Source organism: Erigeron canadensis, chromosome 1 (genome assembly GCF_010389155.1).
Source record: "Erigeron canadensis isolate Cc75 chromosome 1, C_canadensis_v1, whole genome shotgun sequence".
NCBI lineage: Eukaryota > Viridiplantae > Streptophyta > Magnoliopsida > Asterales > Asteraceae > Erigeron > Erigeron canadensis.
In genome coordinates this window covers 1,575,001-1,596,058 of record NC_057761.1, presented here as the reverse complement: position 1 = coordinate 1,596,058, position 21,058 = coordinate 1,575,001, and the positions used below count along the sequence as shown (strand labels likewise).

The following is a 21,058-nucleotide window of genomic DNA, read 5'->3' as shown; positions in this document are numbered from 1 at the left end:
GAATGTAAGCTTATGCATATTATGATATGATTATAGGTTGAAGCTTGTAAATGTGCATTGCCATATTATCGAGTTATTGTTTAAGCCGCGGAGGAGGTGAGTATATTTGCATACCTTTGTGCATACGTTGGGTCGATTATAATACGATGTTGAGCAGTTTCCATGTGTGGTAATTGATTTGGCGTTAAGCCCATTTGGGGCATAGTGTTTATGAGGCCTAAGAACCTCTGAGACCTAAGAATCCCGATATGTGATTCAGTGGGGCCTAAGAACCCCTTTGTGTATGAGGCCTAAGAACCTCCGAGACCTAAGAATCCCGATAGTTGTTATTGATTGTGTTGATTGCTTATATGGATCCATGTATAGCGTTAGAATGCAAAGGTGAACATGTAGGTGTGACACGACGGTGTCATAGGTTGCATGTAATAGTCCTTTGTGCGTTGCCCTCCTTCGTGTTCATAAATGTATGCACGTATATTCGCTAAGCCTTTGCTTATATTTTAGTTGTTTCAATTTTCTTATAGGCAGTTCCAGAAGAAGGAACTTAGTTGATTGACTATAAGCTTGAAGTTAAAGTCTTTTGGAAGAATTGAAGGTAGATTGGTACTTTTGCGTAGATACTTAGAAGTTCCACCTCTTGATACGTTTTTGGTCGTTTGGCAACACTTTGCTTCAGTTTGATGGTACAAATTCAAGTTGTAAAGGTCTTTTGGTTGAGTCATATGCTTTTGGAAGTAAACTCGATCATTTTTGTTTGATTACCCAAGTTGGGCAATTGACCCATTTGGTGGTCAATGAAGTTGTGAATGTTGTAATGATGTTTTATACAATTTGAAGTTTTAGTTTTGGTTTTAAAAGGTTTGGAAGTGTGTCGAATGTGTTCCATGTATTGGAGTGGGTTTAAATGAAGTTTTGGAAATTTTGGGCAGCAGGTACCCACTGCGTCGCAGTGGGCATGTGCAACCCCACTGCACCGCAGTGGGGGAATTTTGGAATTGTTGGCCGCAGGAACCCACTGCGCCGAAGTGGGCAGGTGTAGCCCCACTGCGCCGCAGTGGGTAAACACTTATAATATATATATATATATTCATGTTTTTTTTATCGAGTCCAGTCCTTTCACGTGATGGTGAATGTAGATTAATTGATTTAAGAGGGGTTAATATGGTTATTTATGGGTTGGAGAATCTATGTTATAAGTTATTTCATTTAAGATATTATAGGTATATATATATATATATGAAGATTTTTAAATTAGTGAATAAAGAGAGGGGTATATGATCATCTCAAAGTCTTAATTAGTTAAAGGAGGGAGGGTAGTTTGTTTTATATAGTATTAGATGGGTGCCGGCGTAAATGGTGGCGACGACGGCTAAATGGAGCATTTTAGATATATCAAGCGCAGATGTTTAATATAATAAATATGGGTAATGGGCATTTTATGTAGATTAGTTCATTAATTGAAAAAGAGGGAGGGAAAAATGCATTATAAATGTATAGATGAGGGGCATATATGACATTTCAAATGCTGAATTTTTAAGAAAACTCCATAAATAAAATAAGCAAAATGCTTTATATACTGTTAGATTAGATGAGTGCCCGCATAATGTGACGGCGAAAATGGTAGCGGCGACGGATAAATAGAGCATTTTAGATATATCAACTTCAGATATTTAATATAATAAATATGGGTAATGCACATTTTAGGTAGATTAGTTCATTAAATAAGAAAGTGGAGGGAAAAAATGCATTATAAGTGCATAGATGGGGGGCATATATGACATTTCAAATACTGAATATTTAAGAAAATTTTCTTAATAAAACAAGCAAAATGCATTATATATAGATAATATATACTATATAATAGATAGATTATGACAAACCATAAATAATTACAATTATTCTTTGCGAGGACCCATGTTTAGAAAACATTTTGATATTTTTTTCATTTGTGACTTTGACAAGTGCTACTTTTTCTACCATATAAATTAAACATGAGTTAGAAAAGACAATTTCATTTCGCAAATCCGTCTTGTCTCCTAATATCACAAATATAAATAGTAAACTTATAAAATATCTTTAAAAATTAGCTTAAAATAGATATAAATAAACTAGCACCATCCCAATAGAAATTGAATAATAAAAGATCATAAAATTAAAAAATTCATAATCCAATAATTCAAAGATTTATAAAATTGTGACCTAATCTATAGTATAATTAAAAGAAGAAGTTGGAGGTACATTTGACACCTCTAATCTCCCTTTGTAGGCATATTCCTTCCTCTTAATTAATCATCCATTTTTTTTTCTTCCTTTTTTCTAGAATTTTTTTCCTTTTTTGCTTATTAAATAGATAATTATATCCTAAAATTTATCATAAATCTTAGCCTATAAAAACAAATCTTTTTTTAAATTTTAAAAATATATACTATCCTTAAAACTCTCACAAGAACAACATAAAAAAAAAATTATTAATCAATTTCCATCATTCTCAATAAACAAATGAAGTTCAGTAATTTTCTCTACAAAAAAACCATATATCACTTTAATTTAATTTTTTTTTTTTTTGTATTTTGTTCGTGTTTGTTTATTATTTGATAATGAATTATTATGTTATTGTTATTTTTCCATCTCTTTTAATCTAGTTTGTTGTCATTTATAGTTTGGTTATGGACTTTTCTTCTAATACAAAAGGTTCATTCTTTTAAATGTCTTTTGTTCATGTTTTGTTATTTTTCACCAGTTTTTTATTTATTATTTTGATATTTACCTTTGATATATATATATATATATATATATATATATTAAGATTGTCCGCCCATCAGGTCTGAAAACTAGTATAAGTAAAATTGAGGATTTGGAATAAATCATAAATAAAAGTTTACCCTTGTAGCATTCATAAAAATTTGGCCTACTAGCAAGTAAAATTGGAGATTTAAATTTCCTTTTTAAGATCAATGTAGAATAATCGGATAGTTGTTAGTGGTGGTGTTCATTTTGTGTTTTAAAAACTTTCATGAAAAGCTAATACAATAATACACCACGTTTTTATTTCAATTAGTTAACTTGATTTTTCCCCCTAAGGAGCATTTGGATTTTTTAGATGGGTTGGGTTCATTTTGAATTTTGGGTTGAGTTCATTCTAAATAAGTTATCAAAGTTAGTGGTGTTTGGGCTTGATATGTCTAGGTTCATCATCCCCTGATCCGCCCATGACCTTTTACCGTCTTTGACGATATTTAGAAGGTTTAGATGTAAACAATTTAACCCTATTTAAGATATGGAATCTGCTTCCACATTATATCTAAAATACAAAAAAAATTCTCTAGTCTTAAAGAGAATCCATAACTTTTGTCTTGATAAATAAAAGTGTTAACTATTTACCCTAAGCTAAAAAAATTTTCAATAACCAACCACACACAATATTTACCTATCATTAGATATTATCTCATGTAGTTAGGCCAAGGTTAAGGAAGAGGTGCAATGTCCCAAAATTCCAATAATTTATTATTTTTCTTAATAGTAAGTTTCAAACTCTCAATATTTGAACTTAATTAGGATTTTCGTTTCAGATTGGTCCCACCATAAATAAATTCCATAATGGAAGAATGATGGCAACGTATTCAGATCAACAAAAACTACGGTAATATTTTAACCAAATACTCCAATCACTCCAATGTATTATATTATATTATATATTATACTATACTATACTAATTAAATTGGATGTGAATAGTCACTTGTTACGAGCGAGTTATTATTCCTCCATGCTACAACCTGCATCATCATTCGGATTTTATCAAATCGTATTTCGTTTGGGTTTTTTTTCTAATGAGTTACTTTTTGGGTTTTTTTTTCCATATTTTTTCCTTTTGGGTTTCCAAATATTTATATTGAAAACATTTATCTTTTTAGTAGCAATATTCAGATTTTACCACGTTAGATTCCTTTCGGGTTTAAAATTATAGGTTCCTTTTTTGTTTTATTACATTTTTTTATGGGGTTTCCAACTAATATATCAAAACTATTTTTTTGGTGGTAGAATTGGATATATATATATATATTAAGGAAAAAGGGAATATAAGGCTGTCCGACACCTAAGCTTAGGTGTGGAACCCCTCACATACTAATATTTTATTATTTATTGTTTAATGAATAAATGCATGGGCCCCCATAATTTTTATGGATTAAAAAAACAATATGTGAGTGTTCCACACCTAAGCTTAGATACCCGACAGCCTTATATTCCCACTGTCACCAATCAATGCCACCATGTGTCACTGGATCAATGATTGATTTTATATCTCGTATTACTATTCAGATTTTGTCATATCGAATCCCGTTTCAGTTTTTTATTTATTTTGGTTATTCTTGATTTTTTTTCCACATATTTTTTTTCATAGTAACTTGCTTATGTGGTGAGTTGTTATTCGTTCATGTCACACCCCGTACACTATTCAGACTTTGCTAAATCGTATCCCTTGCGGATTTTCTACCACGGGTTACTTTTTGCTTTTTTCGCCATTATTTCCTTTTTAGTTATCCAACCTTTTTGTAGCACACCCTGTACCACTATTTGTATTTTATTACGTCACATCCATTTGAATTCTGATACCTTGATGTTTTTGTTATATCATATCCTGTTCTGGTTTTACTACGAATTACTTTTACTTTTTACACACTTTTAAACAAACATATTCATGACAAGATGATTTTAATTAACAAGTAGTTAAAGGTTCAACGCAAATATACCAAAATAATATAAGCGTTTCAATAAGACAACCGAAGCTCCGCAAGGCGGGGTCCGGAATTTACTAGTTAAAAACAAAAGCAAACCAAAGAGCTCAAAAGTAAAAACAAATTAAGCCAACATCACCTATTAAATTCAAACAAGTAAACCAAGGAGCTCAAAAGTAAAAATAAATTAATCTAACGCCACCTATTAAATTCAAGTTTGGTGGGTGGGTAATTGTACAAAATCATCCACTCAAAATTCAGTTGACTTTGAAATTTCTACCCAGAAACGACTATTCAAAATGGCTAAACAAATTAGAATTATATTCTGTTCTTCCAAGCCACATATGTGCCAAAAGGTATGCAGTTCTATATTCAAGTATTAGTTTAGCGATCTCTCTCTCTCACACACACACACACACATTTATTTATTTATTTATACTTTTAACTTTTTTTTTTGTAATGAGTGTTTAGTTAAACCCTTAAATTATTACTATAAGATACTAGCACGATACCCGCACAATGCGACGGTGGTTGTTATGACGGTCTGGTGATATTGGGGACATGTGGTGATAAAGACTATTGATGTTGGTGGTGGTGGCGGGTATTCTAGATTGATATAAATATAATTGATGTTTAAGTAATTGATTTAAATGAGTAGTTGAAATATTTTAGAAGATAAATTAAGAACTAATGATGTAAATTATTTTATTATGGGTATAATAATCATTTTGCATATCTTCTTTTTCTAACTTTTGAACAAAATGTGCATAATTTTTATATAATTATAGATATAAATATAGATACAGAAGTATAGATATAAAGACATATTTTGATGATGACTCTCAAATGGCTAAACAACACGGTGTGCCCACAAGTCCACAACCTTTCACTATCGACGGAAGGCAACACATGTGTTTATACCATTTTAATCCTACGGTCCTACTATTTCATGTCAACTATGTAATGCAATATACCTTCTAAAGCTTTATTACCATTCCAGTTCAACACTTTGCATAATTGCTGAGTAAGGCTATCTCTAATGTTAACTTGCTAAGGACATCTTTAGGCGTTCTTAAGCTGCCCCATAATATCCTTATAAATCCTTATACATCTTTCAAATCTTATAATTTTATCTCCAACCATACTAACATCCTTATATATATCCTTTTACCTCCAACTAAAAACAAAAAATTATTAGTTAAGGACAAGTAAAGACATGCCCTTAGGTAAGGACCTTCTTAAAAAAATCTTTCGTTCTGAATAAACTTCAACGGTAAAAGATATCTAAGTGCACCTAAAGGACCCAAGGCAACTCCATTGGAGAGCCTAAGACATAATAAATATTCAAGCAACTCCATTGGAAATTCCTCGCATTATCTTTTTAAGGGATTCATATCCCAACCAAGCTTTTTTGGTATCTAGACCACACCTACTATTTCCTGCAAATAGTGCGGGCCCCCTGTCTGTAATGGCAAATCTGGCAAAAAATAGCGGGCCTCTTGTTAGTAATCGCTGCAAATAGTTGGATATGGACAAAAACACCACTATTTATATCGATAATCGCTGCAAATAGTCTGGTTTAAATACTAAAAAAGTGGTCGGGATACCAGCCGACTCTTTTTAATATGCTGTCCCAATCAACGTTGTTAGGTTGTCCTTCAACATGCATTATCAGCTTCCCACCCATTATTTTCACAACAATTTTTACCACCAATAATAACATGTTCATCGTTGTTACAAGCAACCACATCATTTTCACATCGCTAATAACTTTAGTTTAAATATAGCTATTTTTATATTAGATTATATATAGGCAAGAAGAAACCCAACAAGGAAAAAGATCTTAAGCAAAAACACCTGCAGCTTCTGACCAGCTTCTGCAGCTTTTTATAACCTGCTTCAATAAGTTTGATAAAATAGAAGATGGGTAAACCAATACATACACTTGTTATATGCATTGCTTTGATCATAATTCTATCACTGGTATCTAGATCAGAGGGGGATGCCAGAGCCCAAACCGTCAAGATGATTTGTGATGAAGGGGAAAACAATCAAACAATATTGCTCCAAAACATTATCCGGGTATATGGAAGACTTAGCAACCAAATGCAAACTTCACATAACGCAACAGCATCGGTGGAAACCAGCCCAAACCAAGTGTTTGGTCTTTCCCAATGCTATGGTGACCTCTCTATGCAAGATTGCCAATTTTGCTTCGCCCAAATACGTAATATGCTTCCAAGTTGCTACCCAGAAATTGGGGGTCGACTTTACTATGATGGCTGCTTTGGGCGAGTCCAAACCTATAATTTTTTTCAGCAGTATACAGGGCCTGATGACACAATAATTTGTGGGAATACAACAACGAAAAGTACCATGTTTCAAAACTCAACAAGACAGGCAGTGATGAATGCTGCAACAGATGCACTAAGAAACAGTGACTACTTTGCTAGGGAAGAGGTGACCAGGATTGGTTATAATGATTCAGTTTACGTGCTGGCCCAGTGTTGGAATACTTTGAGCCCAGAATCTTGTAGGGCGTGTTTGATGAATGCATCTGCATCAATAACAAGATGTTTGCCGTGGTCAGAGGGACGAGCATTGAATGCTGGATGTTTCATGAGGTATTCTGACACTGATTTTCTTAATCCCATACCAACCACCAGAAGCTCTAGGAATAAAGGTAAAAATTATGACACTTATGAACATACCAATGGAAATACATGGGTCTTAGAAGAGACACTCTTCCGATAGATCATCTATGAGATATCAAAATCATAATTTCATCAAAATAAAAGCTTTTTACAGATCCCTAATCATCTTTAATTCATGGGTTTTGCAGGGAAGAGAATAGCCATTGTAGTTTCCGTTGTTAGTTCTGTGGCGGTTTTCACAGTAGCTTTGGTGATCATCTTATATATCAGAAAACGCCAATATATACAGCAGAGGAGAAATGGTATAACCATTTGTAGTGCCAAGCACAGATCATGTTTATGGATTTAAAGTTTTAGTTACAACAGACATAATCTGTATAGGTCATCAACACAAACTAACGGTTACTTAATGTTTCAGGTTCTTATGAAGCAAAAAATGCCAAAAAACTGGTAAAGATTCTTACAGACAGTAACTTGAATTTCAAATACTCTACAATTGAGAAAGCAACTGGAAATTGGGATGACTCCAATAAGCTCGGACAAGGTGGATTTGGGACTGTCTACAAGGTAGCATCTTATAGTAAAACCACTTCTAATTGAACGATCAGTCAGGCTGGATACCAAGTAGCACAGGCTGGGGAGGTTGGGATGACCTAATTTTTTTTTATGAAGCTTCTAAACTACATAATATCAGTAGTAATCTAATTTTTCAAAATAAAATAACTTTTAACAACTCTGGCACATTTCCCCTATCTTGTGTTATGCAGTTCTTATAGCTTTACCCATTTGTCCCGATAGAGATAATACATAACTACATGAGTTGAAATTGCCACATCTAAGGCCGTCTATCAACGTATATCAAGTTTCTTCGGATAAAGTTTTAGTAGCAATAAAGGTTTTAGTTTTGTTGTAATCGTGTAGACCCCTTTATACAACTTGGGTGAATGGATAAATTCTATCAGGGGGTTCTTTTAGATGGACGTGAAATAGCTGTGAAGAGGCTCTTCCTAAACAACAAATTCAGAGCGGCAGATTTCTACAACGAAGTTAACATCATTAATAGTGTTCAACACAAAAATCTGGTCAGGCTGTTGGGATGTAGCTGTTCAGGACCCGAAAGCATTCTCATATATGAATATCTACCCAACATGAGCCTTGACCGCTACATTTTTGGTAATTTCAAAAGTCTTGAATGATTCTGAATTTCCGAGTTCATGAAGTTGATTATATGAGATGCAATGTTGAAATTGTAAACTTACACAGATGAAATAAAAGGCAAGGAATTAAAATGGGAAAAGAGATTTGAGATTATTATTGGTATAGCAGAAGGCTTGGTTTACCTTCATGAAAACACCAAGAGATGCATTATACATAGAGACATTAAAGCTTCTAATATCTTGTTAGACTTGAGGCTTCGTCCCAAAATAGCTGATTTTGGTTTAGCAAGGTCTTTTCAAGGTGACAAGAGTCATATGAGCACCGCCATTGTGGGTACACTGTAAGTACCTCATTTTGCTGACCATTTAAAGACCAGAAAAGAACCAAAAAGAGCATTGAAAACGTGTTTTGGTCTTCACAATTTGCAAGTATCATTTTATTAAGCTAAGATAGCGTTAATACTTACTAAAGGTAGACCACCAATTTCTTTACGAACATGTTAAAGGGACTAGGGAGAAAGAAGCAAAAGAGACACTGAAATTATGCTAAATTTTTCCTTTTATATTTTGATTTCACACTAATATAGTATGTTAACTATTGCCTTCTTAAATTCAATCTCACCAGTGGGTACATTGCTCCAGAGTACCTAGCTCGTGGCCAGTTAACCGAAAAGGCTGATGTCTATAGCTTTGGTGTGTTGCTACTAGAGTTGGTCAGCGGAATGGAAAGCAACAGAAGCAAAACAATGGAATATTCCGAATTTTTAGTTTCTATTGTAAGTATGAAGACGTCAGCTCACACACTTAACCCCTTTCACATGGTCTCCCATATATGTCAACTTATAATTATTGAATCACTTTTTCTCGCCTAAAAATGATTACACTAATTGGGTTATTAATTATTAAAGGACGTTTTAGGCATCGAGCATCTAGTTAAACTTAGTAATTACTCATGTACAAGCAGGCATGGAGGCATTTTAATGAAGGGACAGTGAAGGAAATGTTTGACCCGAATCTGATGATGAATGTATATCCGAACATCATTTTCCAGAAAGACGCCATAAGAGTGATACACGTAGGACTTCTTTGCATTCAAGAAGCTCCATCTTTAAGACCATCCATGTCAGCAGCACTGAGAATGTTGGCAAAGGACCATGAACCACTACCCATCCCCTCTAGTCCCCCTTTTATAGACAAGGAAACGATGGAACTCAACATCACGCAAACATTACAGGGTATTTCAGTTGCTACAGCTTCTCTCAGCTATTTCCACCCAAGGTAACCTAGGTGGTAATAAAATTAAAAAACCATCAGTCGATTGGTTCCTTTAGTGAGGAAGGGCCTTCTCAGCTTGAGAAACAGAGAATTGGATTGAAGTGTCCTAACTGGTATTCCAGTGGCAGTTTCCTAGATTTCTCCCCTCTACGGCCCCAACAGTGAGATTTGAACCCGGGTCTCTTCAAAAGCCTTCAGCATACCACTAGGCCACCTTGGAGATCTGAAGATAGCAAGAAATCATATGAAAGCAGGGACAGGAAATTGAGATAGAGGATAAGATCTTATGTTAAAGTTCATTTGTGTGTTCTTTTTGTTTGAAATATGACATTCTATGAATATGTCATGTAATACTAATATTGAGATAGAGCATGTGTTTGGTTGAATACTTGAATATATTGTTATATACTTACCAAGAATTTTTTATCTCACATTAGCTAGGCTTGATTTGAGTTATTTTTTCAATTAAAAGATGACATTTTATGATCATAACAATTGGTAGAAAAAGCAATTCAACATTAACTTTTGGCATCTTTGATGCAAAACCAATGATTCCAACTTTGATGGCTATGCACTCGAAAAAAATCCTTCAATTCTTGAAAAATGTTGCTTGTAGACAAGCAGGTTTGAAAATTTGAAATCCATTTCACACAGAGCAACTCTTTTTAAAACCAGATATTCACCTATCAATAAATATTATTTTACATTGTAGTGCTACATTTTAAAGGCGAAGTATAATGTCCCAAAATGTGAAAGTCATTAATTTTGTTCCAAATTGGTCTCTCATGGTAGACTTGAAAAGTTTTTTATGAAAGAATGATGGCAACATATTCAAATGCTACCAACAAAAATTTGTATTTTATCAAATAAATGTTTTAGATAGTATAGATGCATGTAACCGAAGACCTCAAACATGTATCTATTTTAGCTAAAAAAAAAAAAAAACAAGTATTAAAGTAAAACAAATAAAACAATATATGTTTCTTCATTGAAAATCACCGTGCATAATGAAAATCATCGTGCATCAATTGTTTCGTGAATCTTCGTGCATCAATTTAACCATGATTTAAGGGTTAAGATCTTGTCTTATTTGTTTTACTTTAATACTTGTTTTACAATATGCAACCCCTATATATATATATATCAACCGGGCTACCAATCTCAACATCGATTGGAATAGATGGCATAATTTTAGTCTTTAGTTTCCCCAATTTTGTTTGCAGTTTCTTGTCTGTAATTTTCTCCCTGTCGTTGGTTTCTTTCCTGTCTCTTTTACTCTAGCTTCTCACTAGTATTTTTTCTAGTAGTAAAAGTTTTTGAACGTTAAAAAACATATCAACTTCAATGTTCATATCTAGCGAAATATAAAATCCAAATTTGGCGGGTTTTGTCGTGCAAAATCATCTACTCCAAATTTTTAAAGGGATAATGGCATACGAATGTAACCACCTATGACCAAATGGTTATGTAATATAGTGACCTATTCAGGTGGTTATGTAATGTATGCACCTATGTTTTCTTGGATATACTATGTAAGGTTCTTTTTATTTGGATCAATCAATGTAAGAACCTATGTATTTTTATTTTTTTGCTATACTATGTAAAGTCCGTACATATTTTACATAGTATAACCGAGAAAACATAAGTGCATACATTACATAGCCATATGAATATGTCACTATATTACATAACCATTTGGTCATAGATGGTTACATTTGCATGCCATAAACCCATTTTTAAAAGACTGAAATATTTAACCCATTTCATTCTTGGATTTTTTACCACAATAAAAAACTGCTATATTAATCTAGACAAGACCTAATTTCAAGTAATACACACATATATCATCTTCCAATATTCATATATAGCCAAAAAGGTACGTAGTTCTATAATCGATAATTAGTTTTGTTTTCTTCGATTAGTATGATCTAAGCTATATTGATATCTAGTGTAGTTAGACTCTTGGTGTTTTGATTTGATAAATTATCATCAACCATACAATATAGTTTATATAGAATTAGAGTGGTTTTTCGTTAGCTTGTGGCTATATCAACACATATTTTGATTATGATGATTCTAAAATGGCTATATTGGTTGCTAAACAAACAACACGGTGTACCCAGACAAAAACTTCTGAATATCAGTTGAACACACGTATTTATACCATTCTAATGCGACCATCCAACTAATCTGTCAACTATGTGATGTGACATACCTGCTAATTAAAACTTTATAATCTGTCAGTTCAAGAATTTACAATCGTTGAATAGAAAACAGTAAGTATCCGGGTATATATTACATTAAACAGTGACATCAGACAGTTCACTTAAGTTTCTTGCATTACCTTTTTTATAACTATCAAACTTCATATGTAATTCTGGTTCTGAACAGCTTCAATTCTGCAGCTAAACAGACCCGCTTCAACACTCTGATGCATTAGAAGATGGGTAAACCAATACATACACTTGTAATTTTCACTGCCCTAATCGTAATTCTAACACTAGCATCTAGATCAGAGGGGGATGCCAGAGCCCAAACCATCAAGATGATTTGTGACGCAGGGGAAAACAATCAAACAGAAGTTATGCAAAACTATATCAAGGTATATGGAAGACTTAGCAACCAAATGCAAACTTCACATAACGAGGCATCCGAGGGAACCGGCCCCAACCAAACTCATGGCCTTTCCCAATGCTATGGTGACCTCTCTTTAGAAGACTGCCGATTCTGTGAGGGCCAAATGCGTAACCATCTTCCTGCCTGCTATCCAAAAACTGGGGGTCGAGTTTACTATGACGGCTGCTTTACGCGAGTCACAAACTATAGATTTTTTTAGGAGTATACGGGATTACGGGGCCTCATGACACACTTGTTTGTGGGAATACATCAAGGAAAAGTATCATGTTTCAAGACTTAACAAGGCAAGCAGTGAAGAATGCTGTAACAGATGCATTAAGAAATCGTAGCTACTTTTCTAGGGAAGATATGATCACGGCTAGCTCTAATGATTTAGTTTATGTACTGGCAGAATGTTGGAAAACCTTGAGTCCGAGCTCTTGTAGGGCGTGTTTGATGAATGCATCTGCATAAATACTGGATGTTTCAGTACTCTGATACCAATTTTCTTATCACTATACCAATTTTCTTAACACTATACCAGCCACAAGCAACTCTAGCAATAGAGGTAACAATCATGATACTGAATCGAACTATAGATTTCGGCTATCTTTCCTTTCCCATACATAACTAAACTATTATCATAGTGAGTTAGTGACCAATATATGGAGTTTTTCTGATATGAATCAAGGAAGAAGATGGGCCTAATTAATGGGTCCAGACTTTAAGGGTCCTATGAGTTGAGGGGGTTAAATGATAATTATTATCAGTTATTATTAGTATTTATTATTAGTAATTACTTGGTAAACAAGTCTACTTATGTTTAAATAAGGCTGCCAGCCATTATGGTTAGGTATTGAGAATATTATGGTCGTTCTTAATACATAGGGCTGCTGGAGTATTATACCAGATTAGGGCTACTGGAGCCTATCCAGATTATCTTTCTTGTGTTATTACTTAGTGTTCGTTTATCCAACTTGTATGACTTCTCTATTTGTTGCTGTTTTCTGCCTTGATTCACATCAATTGGTCGGTGGAGATGCTTCTTTGAACAAGCATGATCAGAAGAAGAGGTGGTTGGACAATTTAGGAATCAGTGTCCGGAAAATTACAAAGAACTACACTACAGAAGACTACAGCTTAGAAGAGGGCTGATTGCATAGTAGAGAGTAGTGTGGATTCCTGGGTCGTGGATTTCAGTGCTTCATTTAATGCTACCCACAGCAGTGAAGCAGTGCGGAATCAATGTGGAATCATCTGAAAGTTGTGGATTTTGAAATGGTAAGACCGGTGAACATGAATTTCTTGATGTGTAGGGCATGGTTGACATAGATTTGAAGACTCCAGTCGGTTCATGGACTTTGAAAGTCCTGGTTATTCCAAGTCTGGAGAAGCTGTTTATTCTGTTAGGCAGTTGGATGAACATGGCATGAGGTAAGTTCGGGAACGGGCAGTGGAGAGTTATCAACGGAATTCTAGTCGTGGCTCGAGCTAAGAAATGGGGTTAGCATTATATGGTCAGTTTGATCGTCTGAGGGAGTGACCATCCCAGTTCAGAAGAAAAACAAAATCCGGTTCACAGAATCTCGTGGGCAGAAGAAGGTTTGCTTTGCAGATGGCAAACCCAAAGCTACAGGTCAGATTCAAATTGAACGTGCTAGGAATGGTTCAGAGAAACCAGTCAGGGATTTTATTTTTTTTTTTACAGTGAGAGCATGGGTGTAGTGAGCGCATGGGTGTTGTGCTTTAGTCTCTCCAGTTTATTATCTGCTTTAAAGGAGAGTGTTTGTTCTCGGAATTTCTCAGGATCCGGCAGTTCGTTTCGGTGGGAGCCGGTAGAGACAGAGAACGAGTCAGGGGCAGAGATTGCCGTGACTTAGGAGTTGAAGCTCAGTGGGAGCTTTAGTTCTTAATATAGATGTACAAAGATTGCCTTGACTTAGGGGGTATATAGGACGCATTGAAGAACAAGATTTAGTTCTTAATATAGATGTACAAAAGAGATTAATGATGGTGCAGTTAAGGTTCGAAGACACCAAGTGGAAGATAGTTAGGTTATTGTTGTCTATGGCCTAGCCCATTATAAGGCTACTGAGAATCAGAATTAAGGCAACCGACCTTAATTGATTGTTAAAGTTCCAGAATCTCTAAAGGCAGCAGACCTTCTTTCTGTTTGAGCTAAATTACAGTTGGCCTTATTTATTAAATTAGGCCCGATTTGTTAGGAAACTTGGGGAGCAAGTTTAGCAACCCTAATCTTAGCCTATATATACTCTTGTCTCTTGTACATGTATTTGTGTGGAAAATCAATAAGAAAACCTTTTCCCCCCCGTGGATTAGTTCACACAATTTAGTGTGAGATACCACGTTAAATCTCTCGTGTTCTTCCTTGTTATTTCTTTGTTATATTTTGGTTCTTGTGTGTGTGTGCAGTTTATACCTAACAGAATGTAACTCATTCTTGTCCGCAGGTGGTTTAGTGCATTGACTTATGAAGTGACCATTCTCATTGTAGTTCCAACACTTGATATCTGTTCTTTCTTTTTTGACTTTAGAATTTCCTCTCTTGCCCCTGGATTTAGACTTGCCTTTTATTGCTCCGTTCTTTCTTCCTACTTCTTCCCTCAGTGTTAAGCAAAGCATTCCTCCTAATATCCTCACTTAGGATAGAATTACGAAGGCCATCGAACTTGAGTTTAGTGGATACTGATGAACTACTAATGGCTGTGATAAATCCTAACCAACTCTCTCGTAAAGAGGATAAGAATAATAACGCTTGTGCGTCATCATCAAAGTCAATATCAACTCAATAACCGAGATATAACATTATTAAAGTTATTAACATGAGCAGCAACAGATGCACCTTCCTTCGTACAGGTGTTAACCAATTGTATAATCAAAAATACCTTGTTAGACGCGGAAGGTTTCTCGTACATGTTTGACAAAGCTTTCATCAACCCTTTAGCAGTGGTTTCTTTCACAATAATGAAGGCGACACTCTTTGCTATAGTACATCTCATAACGGCAAGAGCTTTTCTATCTTTTTCTGCCCATTCGTCATCCTCAACTTGCATCTCCCACCAAGCAAAAATCCTGTCCCTTAAACTTCTCAATCCTGATTTTAACGTCTTCAAACATCATCTTTAGGTTATACTACTTAAAACGATCAAAGAAACCTTGAGAAAAAATAACTTGAAACAACCTCAAAACAACCAGATTAACCTGAGCAGAAAAACGCAGCAGCGAATCTAGAACAAACTGTCCCGAACAAAAAATCGCAGAAACCTGGAACTGGTTTGCAATAGAAGCAGCGGTGTTTTACGGCAGTGTACAGGCAGCAGAACGGCAGAACCCTAACTCAGTTCAGCTGAGCTGTAATGTGACCTGTTACCCAAAAACTGCTGCAAACAGCAGCAACAGTGGTGATTTGATGGTTTCAAGGCGGCAAAACCCTAGCAGTAGCTAGAGTACAGCAGCGGCGGTGGTGGCCTAAACTGGCGGCGGCGGCTGATCTGGTGGTGGAGTGGCTGGACAGATGGTGGCAAGGTTGTTGTTTAATCAGAAAACCGACATAGCTCTAGATACCACTTGTTAGGAACTCGGGTCTGATTATTAACACACACACACACACACAAAATGAAATCAAGAAATCAAACTTTAAATAAAGAACACAAAAATTTAACGTGGTATCTCGCACACGGTATGTGTGTGAACTAATCCACGGGGGCAACTAGGGTTTTTCTATTATTGAGTGATAATAAAACATGTACAAGAGACAGGTATTTATAGGCTACATAATTAGGGATTAAAGCTTTTTGCCCAAGTAAACTAAGACTGGGCCTGTGCACAGTAGCCTATCTAATAAGGCCTACTGCCTTCCTACTGCCTTTTATAAAGTTTTGGAACATGGCAGCCTAGTTGGGCCTAAGACAACATACGGCTAACAGCCGCCACATTGCGCGTGCACATGACTCATGACTCATAAGGACTACTCCCTTTCCTTCCGGCTTCCTGCCATTAATGGGCCTAGTAACTGCCCCCATTCTTCCGATTTCACCCTGAAATTCTAACCAAAAGGATCCCGGTTTGAACCAAAAACACAACCCAATAGCCTTATGTTGGCATCTTTAACTGGAATCATATCATTGTTGCCCGTTGAGAAAAATGACTTGACCTCAAGTCCCGAACATGACACCTTGCACCAAACGCTATATACTTGTATCTATTTGAACAATACTGAAGTTGCTAAGGACCCGTTTAGTAGTGAAAAAAATGCATTCTAGTATTGCATTTCTAATTTTCTAGAATAAAGGAGTTTTCCATCTCAAGAAAACAAATGAAAATATTAAAACGCGTTCAAAACTAGAAAATGTTATTTTTTATTTTCCATATTAGGTAACATGTTATAATATACTTGGTTAAGTGGAAGATTGGGTTGGGGTGGGGTGGGGTTGGGGTGAGGCGTGACGGGGGGCAAGGGCGGAGGCGTTGAAGGAAAATTAATATAACTTGAGGTTTTTTAAAGTTTTGAAAATAGAAAATAAAAAGTGAAAAACAATAAAAAAGTGTAATCTAATTTCCCATCGAAAAGTGGAAACATTGTTTTATGTTTTGTTGGAAATGTTTTTAGGAAAACTATGATTTGCATTTTTTGTTTTCCATGCATGGAAAACATAAATGCAAATTAAAGATGTTCCCCAAAACGCCCCCTAAGCTTGTCTCAAACTCTCAAGAATTTCTTTTCCTAAAATTACAACCACATTCACGAGTTGTTGATGGGCCTTTAATACGGTTGTGGTCTTGAACAAGAAGGGTGAAGACTGATGCTGTACCACCACCATATAATCATGCGATTTCATATAACAATCCTTAGTTTAAATTAGGAGAGTGTCTCATAAGCCATCAGCTCAAACCATGGGGCAGCAACACCTTCTCAATTCAAGAACAACCCATCTCAACGAAAGCACCTTCAATCTTCTTGTTCATGGAAGCACGTGCACCGCCGATCGAACTTGATCTAGAATCTGAGCATCAATTTCTTTGTTGACACGATTAGGATCTTCTTTTTTAACGAGTGGTTCATGAGGTTCATCCTCGAGTTCCATAGCTAGCTGTGTTGGTCTTGCTAGCCGAGCTTCCGTGATCACTGCAATATCATTTTTCAGGGATAACAGTGAATCGAGTTTTCCTGAAAAGATTACTAATTGAGCAACGATTGCATCATGATTAATTCTGTTGCCTCCAAGCTGATTGCTCCGGATCTGCACCGTCGTGTTTCCCGACAATGGAAACAAATGATAGGATCAACGATTGGAACAGGAAACTTAAACTTTAATTTTATAAATGGCCTGATTTGAGAGAGCAAAGTCTCCAAATGACACAATACTTTGCTAATCCAATGATAATACTAAAGTAAAGAGCCTACTTATAAAGACCCCTCACATTTAATAATTTCTCCAGGAAGTAGTCAATGTGATAACTCCTTTTCCTTCTATCTTCATGCTATTAATGGGCATAGTAAGTTAGTAACTGCCCCCCATTCTTCCAGTTCACCTCTAATTTTCTGACCAAAAGGATCCAATAACATAACCCAGCAGCCCTATGTTAGCATCTTTAACTTGAACCATATCAGGTAAGGAGTCATGACAGTTAATTTTGGCATGGGTGGGTCAGTTGAGGTGACCAGAATCATAAATTAAAAAACTCAATATAACTATACAGTATTTCTCAACTAAGATGATATAGGATGTATTTATGAATTAAAACACATTATGCATGATTTTTTACACATTTAACTTTGACCATTTTGGCCTCATTTTTTCCTACTTTCTGCTAAGCTATTCTTTGATATAATCCAGTTGTCACCCTTCACCCTGTAAAGAAGATTGTCAAACCAAACCAGCTAATTCATAACTACATGAGTTAATATTTGCCACATCTAAGGAAGCCCCTTTATAGTTTATGCTACTTACATTACCCGTAAGAATCTCTCAGGGAGTTCTTTTGGATGGACGAGAGATAGCGGTGAAAAGGCTCTTCTTAAACCACAAATTGAGAGTAGCAGATTTCTACAATGAAGTTAACTTGATAAACTGTGTTCAACACAAAAATCTGGTCAAGCTATTGGGATGCAGCTGTTCAGGACCTGAAAGCATTCTTGTATATGAATACCTACCCAACCTGACTCTTGACTCTCGACCACTACATTTTTGGTAATTTCAAAAGTTTTCATATGATTCCAAAATTATAAATCTGATGACTTAAGATGTAATTATAAAAATGTGAGCTTACAGATGAAATGAAAGGCACAAAGTTAGGCTGGGAAAAGAGATTTAAGATTATTACTGGTATAGCAGAAGGCCTTATTCACCTTCATGAAAATACAATTAGTCGAATTATTCATAGGGATATTAAAGCTTCTAATATCCTGCTAGATTTTAGGCTTCGACCCAAAATAGCTGATTTTGGGTTGGCCAGGACCTTTGAATATGACAAGAGTCACATCAGTACCGCCATTGCAGGAACACTGTAAGTGCCACATTCTGTAAGCCGTTTCAACTAGTATTGTTAAGTGTACCACCGAAAGAGAACCAAAAGTAATCTAAAGCATGCCTTAATGAGCCAAATCTTGAATAATTTGCAAATACAATATAATGATTATATAGCTAAAGATAATTTCTGCAAAAGTAAACCACAATATGGTAAATGTAAGCGATGTAAAAGACACATTAATATGAGTAGGAGACCTCTTAGTTGATAATCTTATATTTGGGATATCATTTAGATATAAATTACACAATATAGTATGTAAATTCTTTTCAAACTTTTATAACTTCACCACTGGGTATATAGCTCCAGAGTACCTAGCCCATGGTCAATTAACAGAAAAGGCCGATGTCTACAGCTTTGGTATGTTACTGCTAGAGGTTATCTCGGGAATGGAAAACAACAGAAGCAAACTCACAGAATATACAGACAGCTTAGTGTCTATCGTAAGTAACAAATCTTCAACTAGCACTGGAACATACTTTTTCATTTTCAGAGATGACAAAATTACAATCACATGTTTGATATTTCCATACCCAAAGATGAAGATATCATTAGCTTTATTAGTATTATGAAAATGTAGAATAGTCATCACGCATCCAATCACATATAACAATTACTTGTGGATGAGCAGGCATAGAAGCATTTCAAACAAGGGACTATGGAGGAAATATTTGACCCGAACTTAATGATGCATAGATATCCTAACATCATTTTCCAAAAAGATGCGAAAAGAGTGATACACGTAGGACTTCTTTGCACTCAAGAAGCCCCATCTTTAAGACCATCTGTATCACTTGCACTAAGAATGTTAACAAGGGATGATGAACCGTTATCTGTCCCCTCTGATCCCCCATTTATAAACGAGGAAACGATGGAACTCAACATCACTCAAACGTTACTGGATTCATCAGTTGCTACAGTTTCACCTAGTCATTTCTACCCAAGGTAAACTCAGTAAAGATATTGATGCAAATGTATCGAAAGCAAGAAGCTGACATTGTTACGAAAGATTCTCAAGGAGTCAAGGATTTGATATCTGGGTTTGGTTTCCCAAACTAGTGTGCCGCATCCTTCAATATATGTAAAAAGCACGCATTTGTTGGAGGACCGGAACAAAGGGTAAATATAAACTTGTCTTGCAATATATGTAAGACAAATATGCATTTATTGAAATTTAAGTTCAATGTTGAAACTCAAAAGGAGATTTGCTTTATAATATAGTATATAGATATTCATCTTTTCTGTATCATGTGATATTGGTAAATTGGGACTTCTAATTGACTTTTATGGCGATCAGTCTTTTATTAATATCAAGATTAAGATTTAACATACTAAAAGCAATGTTTTCAAATGTAAAAGTAACAAGCAGATTAACAATGCAATAAATAGAAGAATTAAAAACTAACCTGCAGGCCGATTGAATTTTTCCATCTGAAGCAATTAGTGCGGCTGAAGCAAGCGTGGCGGTCACCGGATGGATAGATTGCCTGTGGTGTCTCATATTTTCGGCGCCGGCCCGAATGATAGATACAGGGGGGGGGGGGGGGGGGGGATCAGAGAGGGGGTAAGGTTTCTTGTATATTTACTTTTTATTTTTCCCTTATTTTTTTATGTAAAAAACTTAAAGAGTTAATTGCAAAATTGGTCCCTGTGGTTTACACACTTTAGCAATGGGTTCCTGTTTTGAGACTTTTTTGCAAGATTGGTCCCTTTCAAACAGATGCGTTAGCAAATGTCGTCAAGTCGTAACAGAAGGGACCATCATTGCTACTAAACTCAGAAAGGACCCCTATTGCTTAAATGGAAAAACCATAAGGACCGATCTTGCAATTAACAACTCGATATCTTTTTTGATTAAACTCAAGAGATTGCAACATATAATTGTTAATGTGTCAGATCCCTAATTAGTAAACTTATGTATACTCAAAAATTTTAATAATGGATATGTACCTTGTATAATTTTTTTACTTTGAAAAATAATTGATATATAAACTTTTATTACTCGTACTATTTATAGTTACGAAATTAAAGGTTGTATGTTTGAAATTTGATATTACCAAAAAGCAAACCTGT

General features: G+C 35.3%; 1 protein-coding gene, 1 long non-coding RNA gene and 1 pseudogene across 3 annotated transcripts; 2 read left to right on the top strand and 1 right to left on the bottom strand.

Annotated features, from left to right (window-relative positions):
* Positions 1–6,545: 6,545 nt before the first annotated feature.
* LOC122607002 (cysteine-rich receptor-like protein kinase 2) lies at positions 6,546–10,239 on the top strand. Of its 2 annotated transcripts, XM_043779922.1 has the most exons (7): positions 6,546–7,417; positions 7,577–7,690; positions 7,807–7,955; positions 8,351–8,561; positions 8,652–8,886; positions 9,171–9,321; positions 9,510–10,239. In XM_043779922.1, the coding sequence occupies exons 1-7, from the start codon at positions 6,658–6,660 to the stop codon at positions 9,825–9,827; spliced, it is 1,938 nt and encodes a 645-aa protein (XP_043635857.1). In that variant the 5' UTR covers positions 6,546–6,657; the 3' UTR covers positions 9,828–10,239. The 2 variants fall into 2 exon arrangements, with proteins under 2 accessions (XP_043635857.1, XP_043635865.1); XM_043779930.1 differs by lacking the exon at positions 8,652–8,886 and having other exon boundaries at positions 9,188–9,321.
* Positions 10,240–12,165: 1,926 nt separating this feature from the next.
* Positions 12,166–12,976, top strand: LOC122586039 (annotated as a pseudogene).
* Positions 12,977–19,185: 6,209 nt separating this feature from the next.
* Positions 19,186–20,518, bottom strand: LOC122586040. Its single transcript, XR_006321857.1, has 2 exons — positions 20,392–20,518; positions 19,186–19,921 (listed from the first exon to the last, which is right to left on the bottom strand). It is a non-coding gene; the product is annotated as an uncharacterized LOC122586040 (long non-coding RNA).
* Between the last annotated feature and the right edge of the window lie 540 nt (positions 20,519–21,058).

Bases quoted from the DNA above. Each gene is read 5' to 3' on its own strand.
- LOC122607002 (XM_043779922.1), top strand. From the start codon at position 6,658: ATGGGTAAACCAATACATACACTTGTTATATGCATTGCTTTGATCATA. The intron at 7,418-7,576 runs GTAAAAATTATG...TGGGTTTTGCAG, and splicing joins CAGAAGCTCTAGGAATAAAG to GGAAGAGAATAGCCATTGTA. The intron at 9,322-9,509 runs GTAAGTATGAAG...ATGTACAAGCAG, and splicing joins CCGAATTTTTAGTTTCTATT to GCATGGAGGCATTTTAATGA.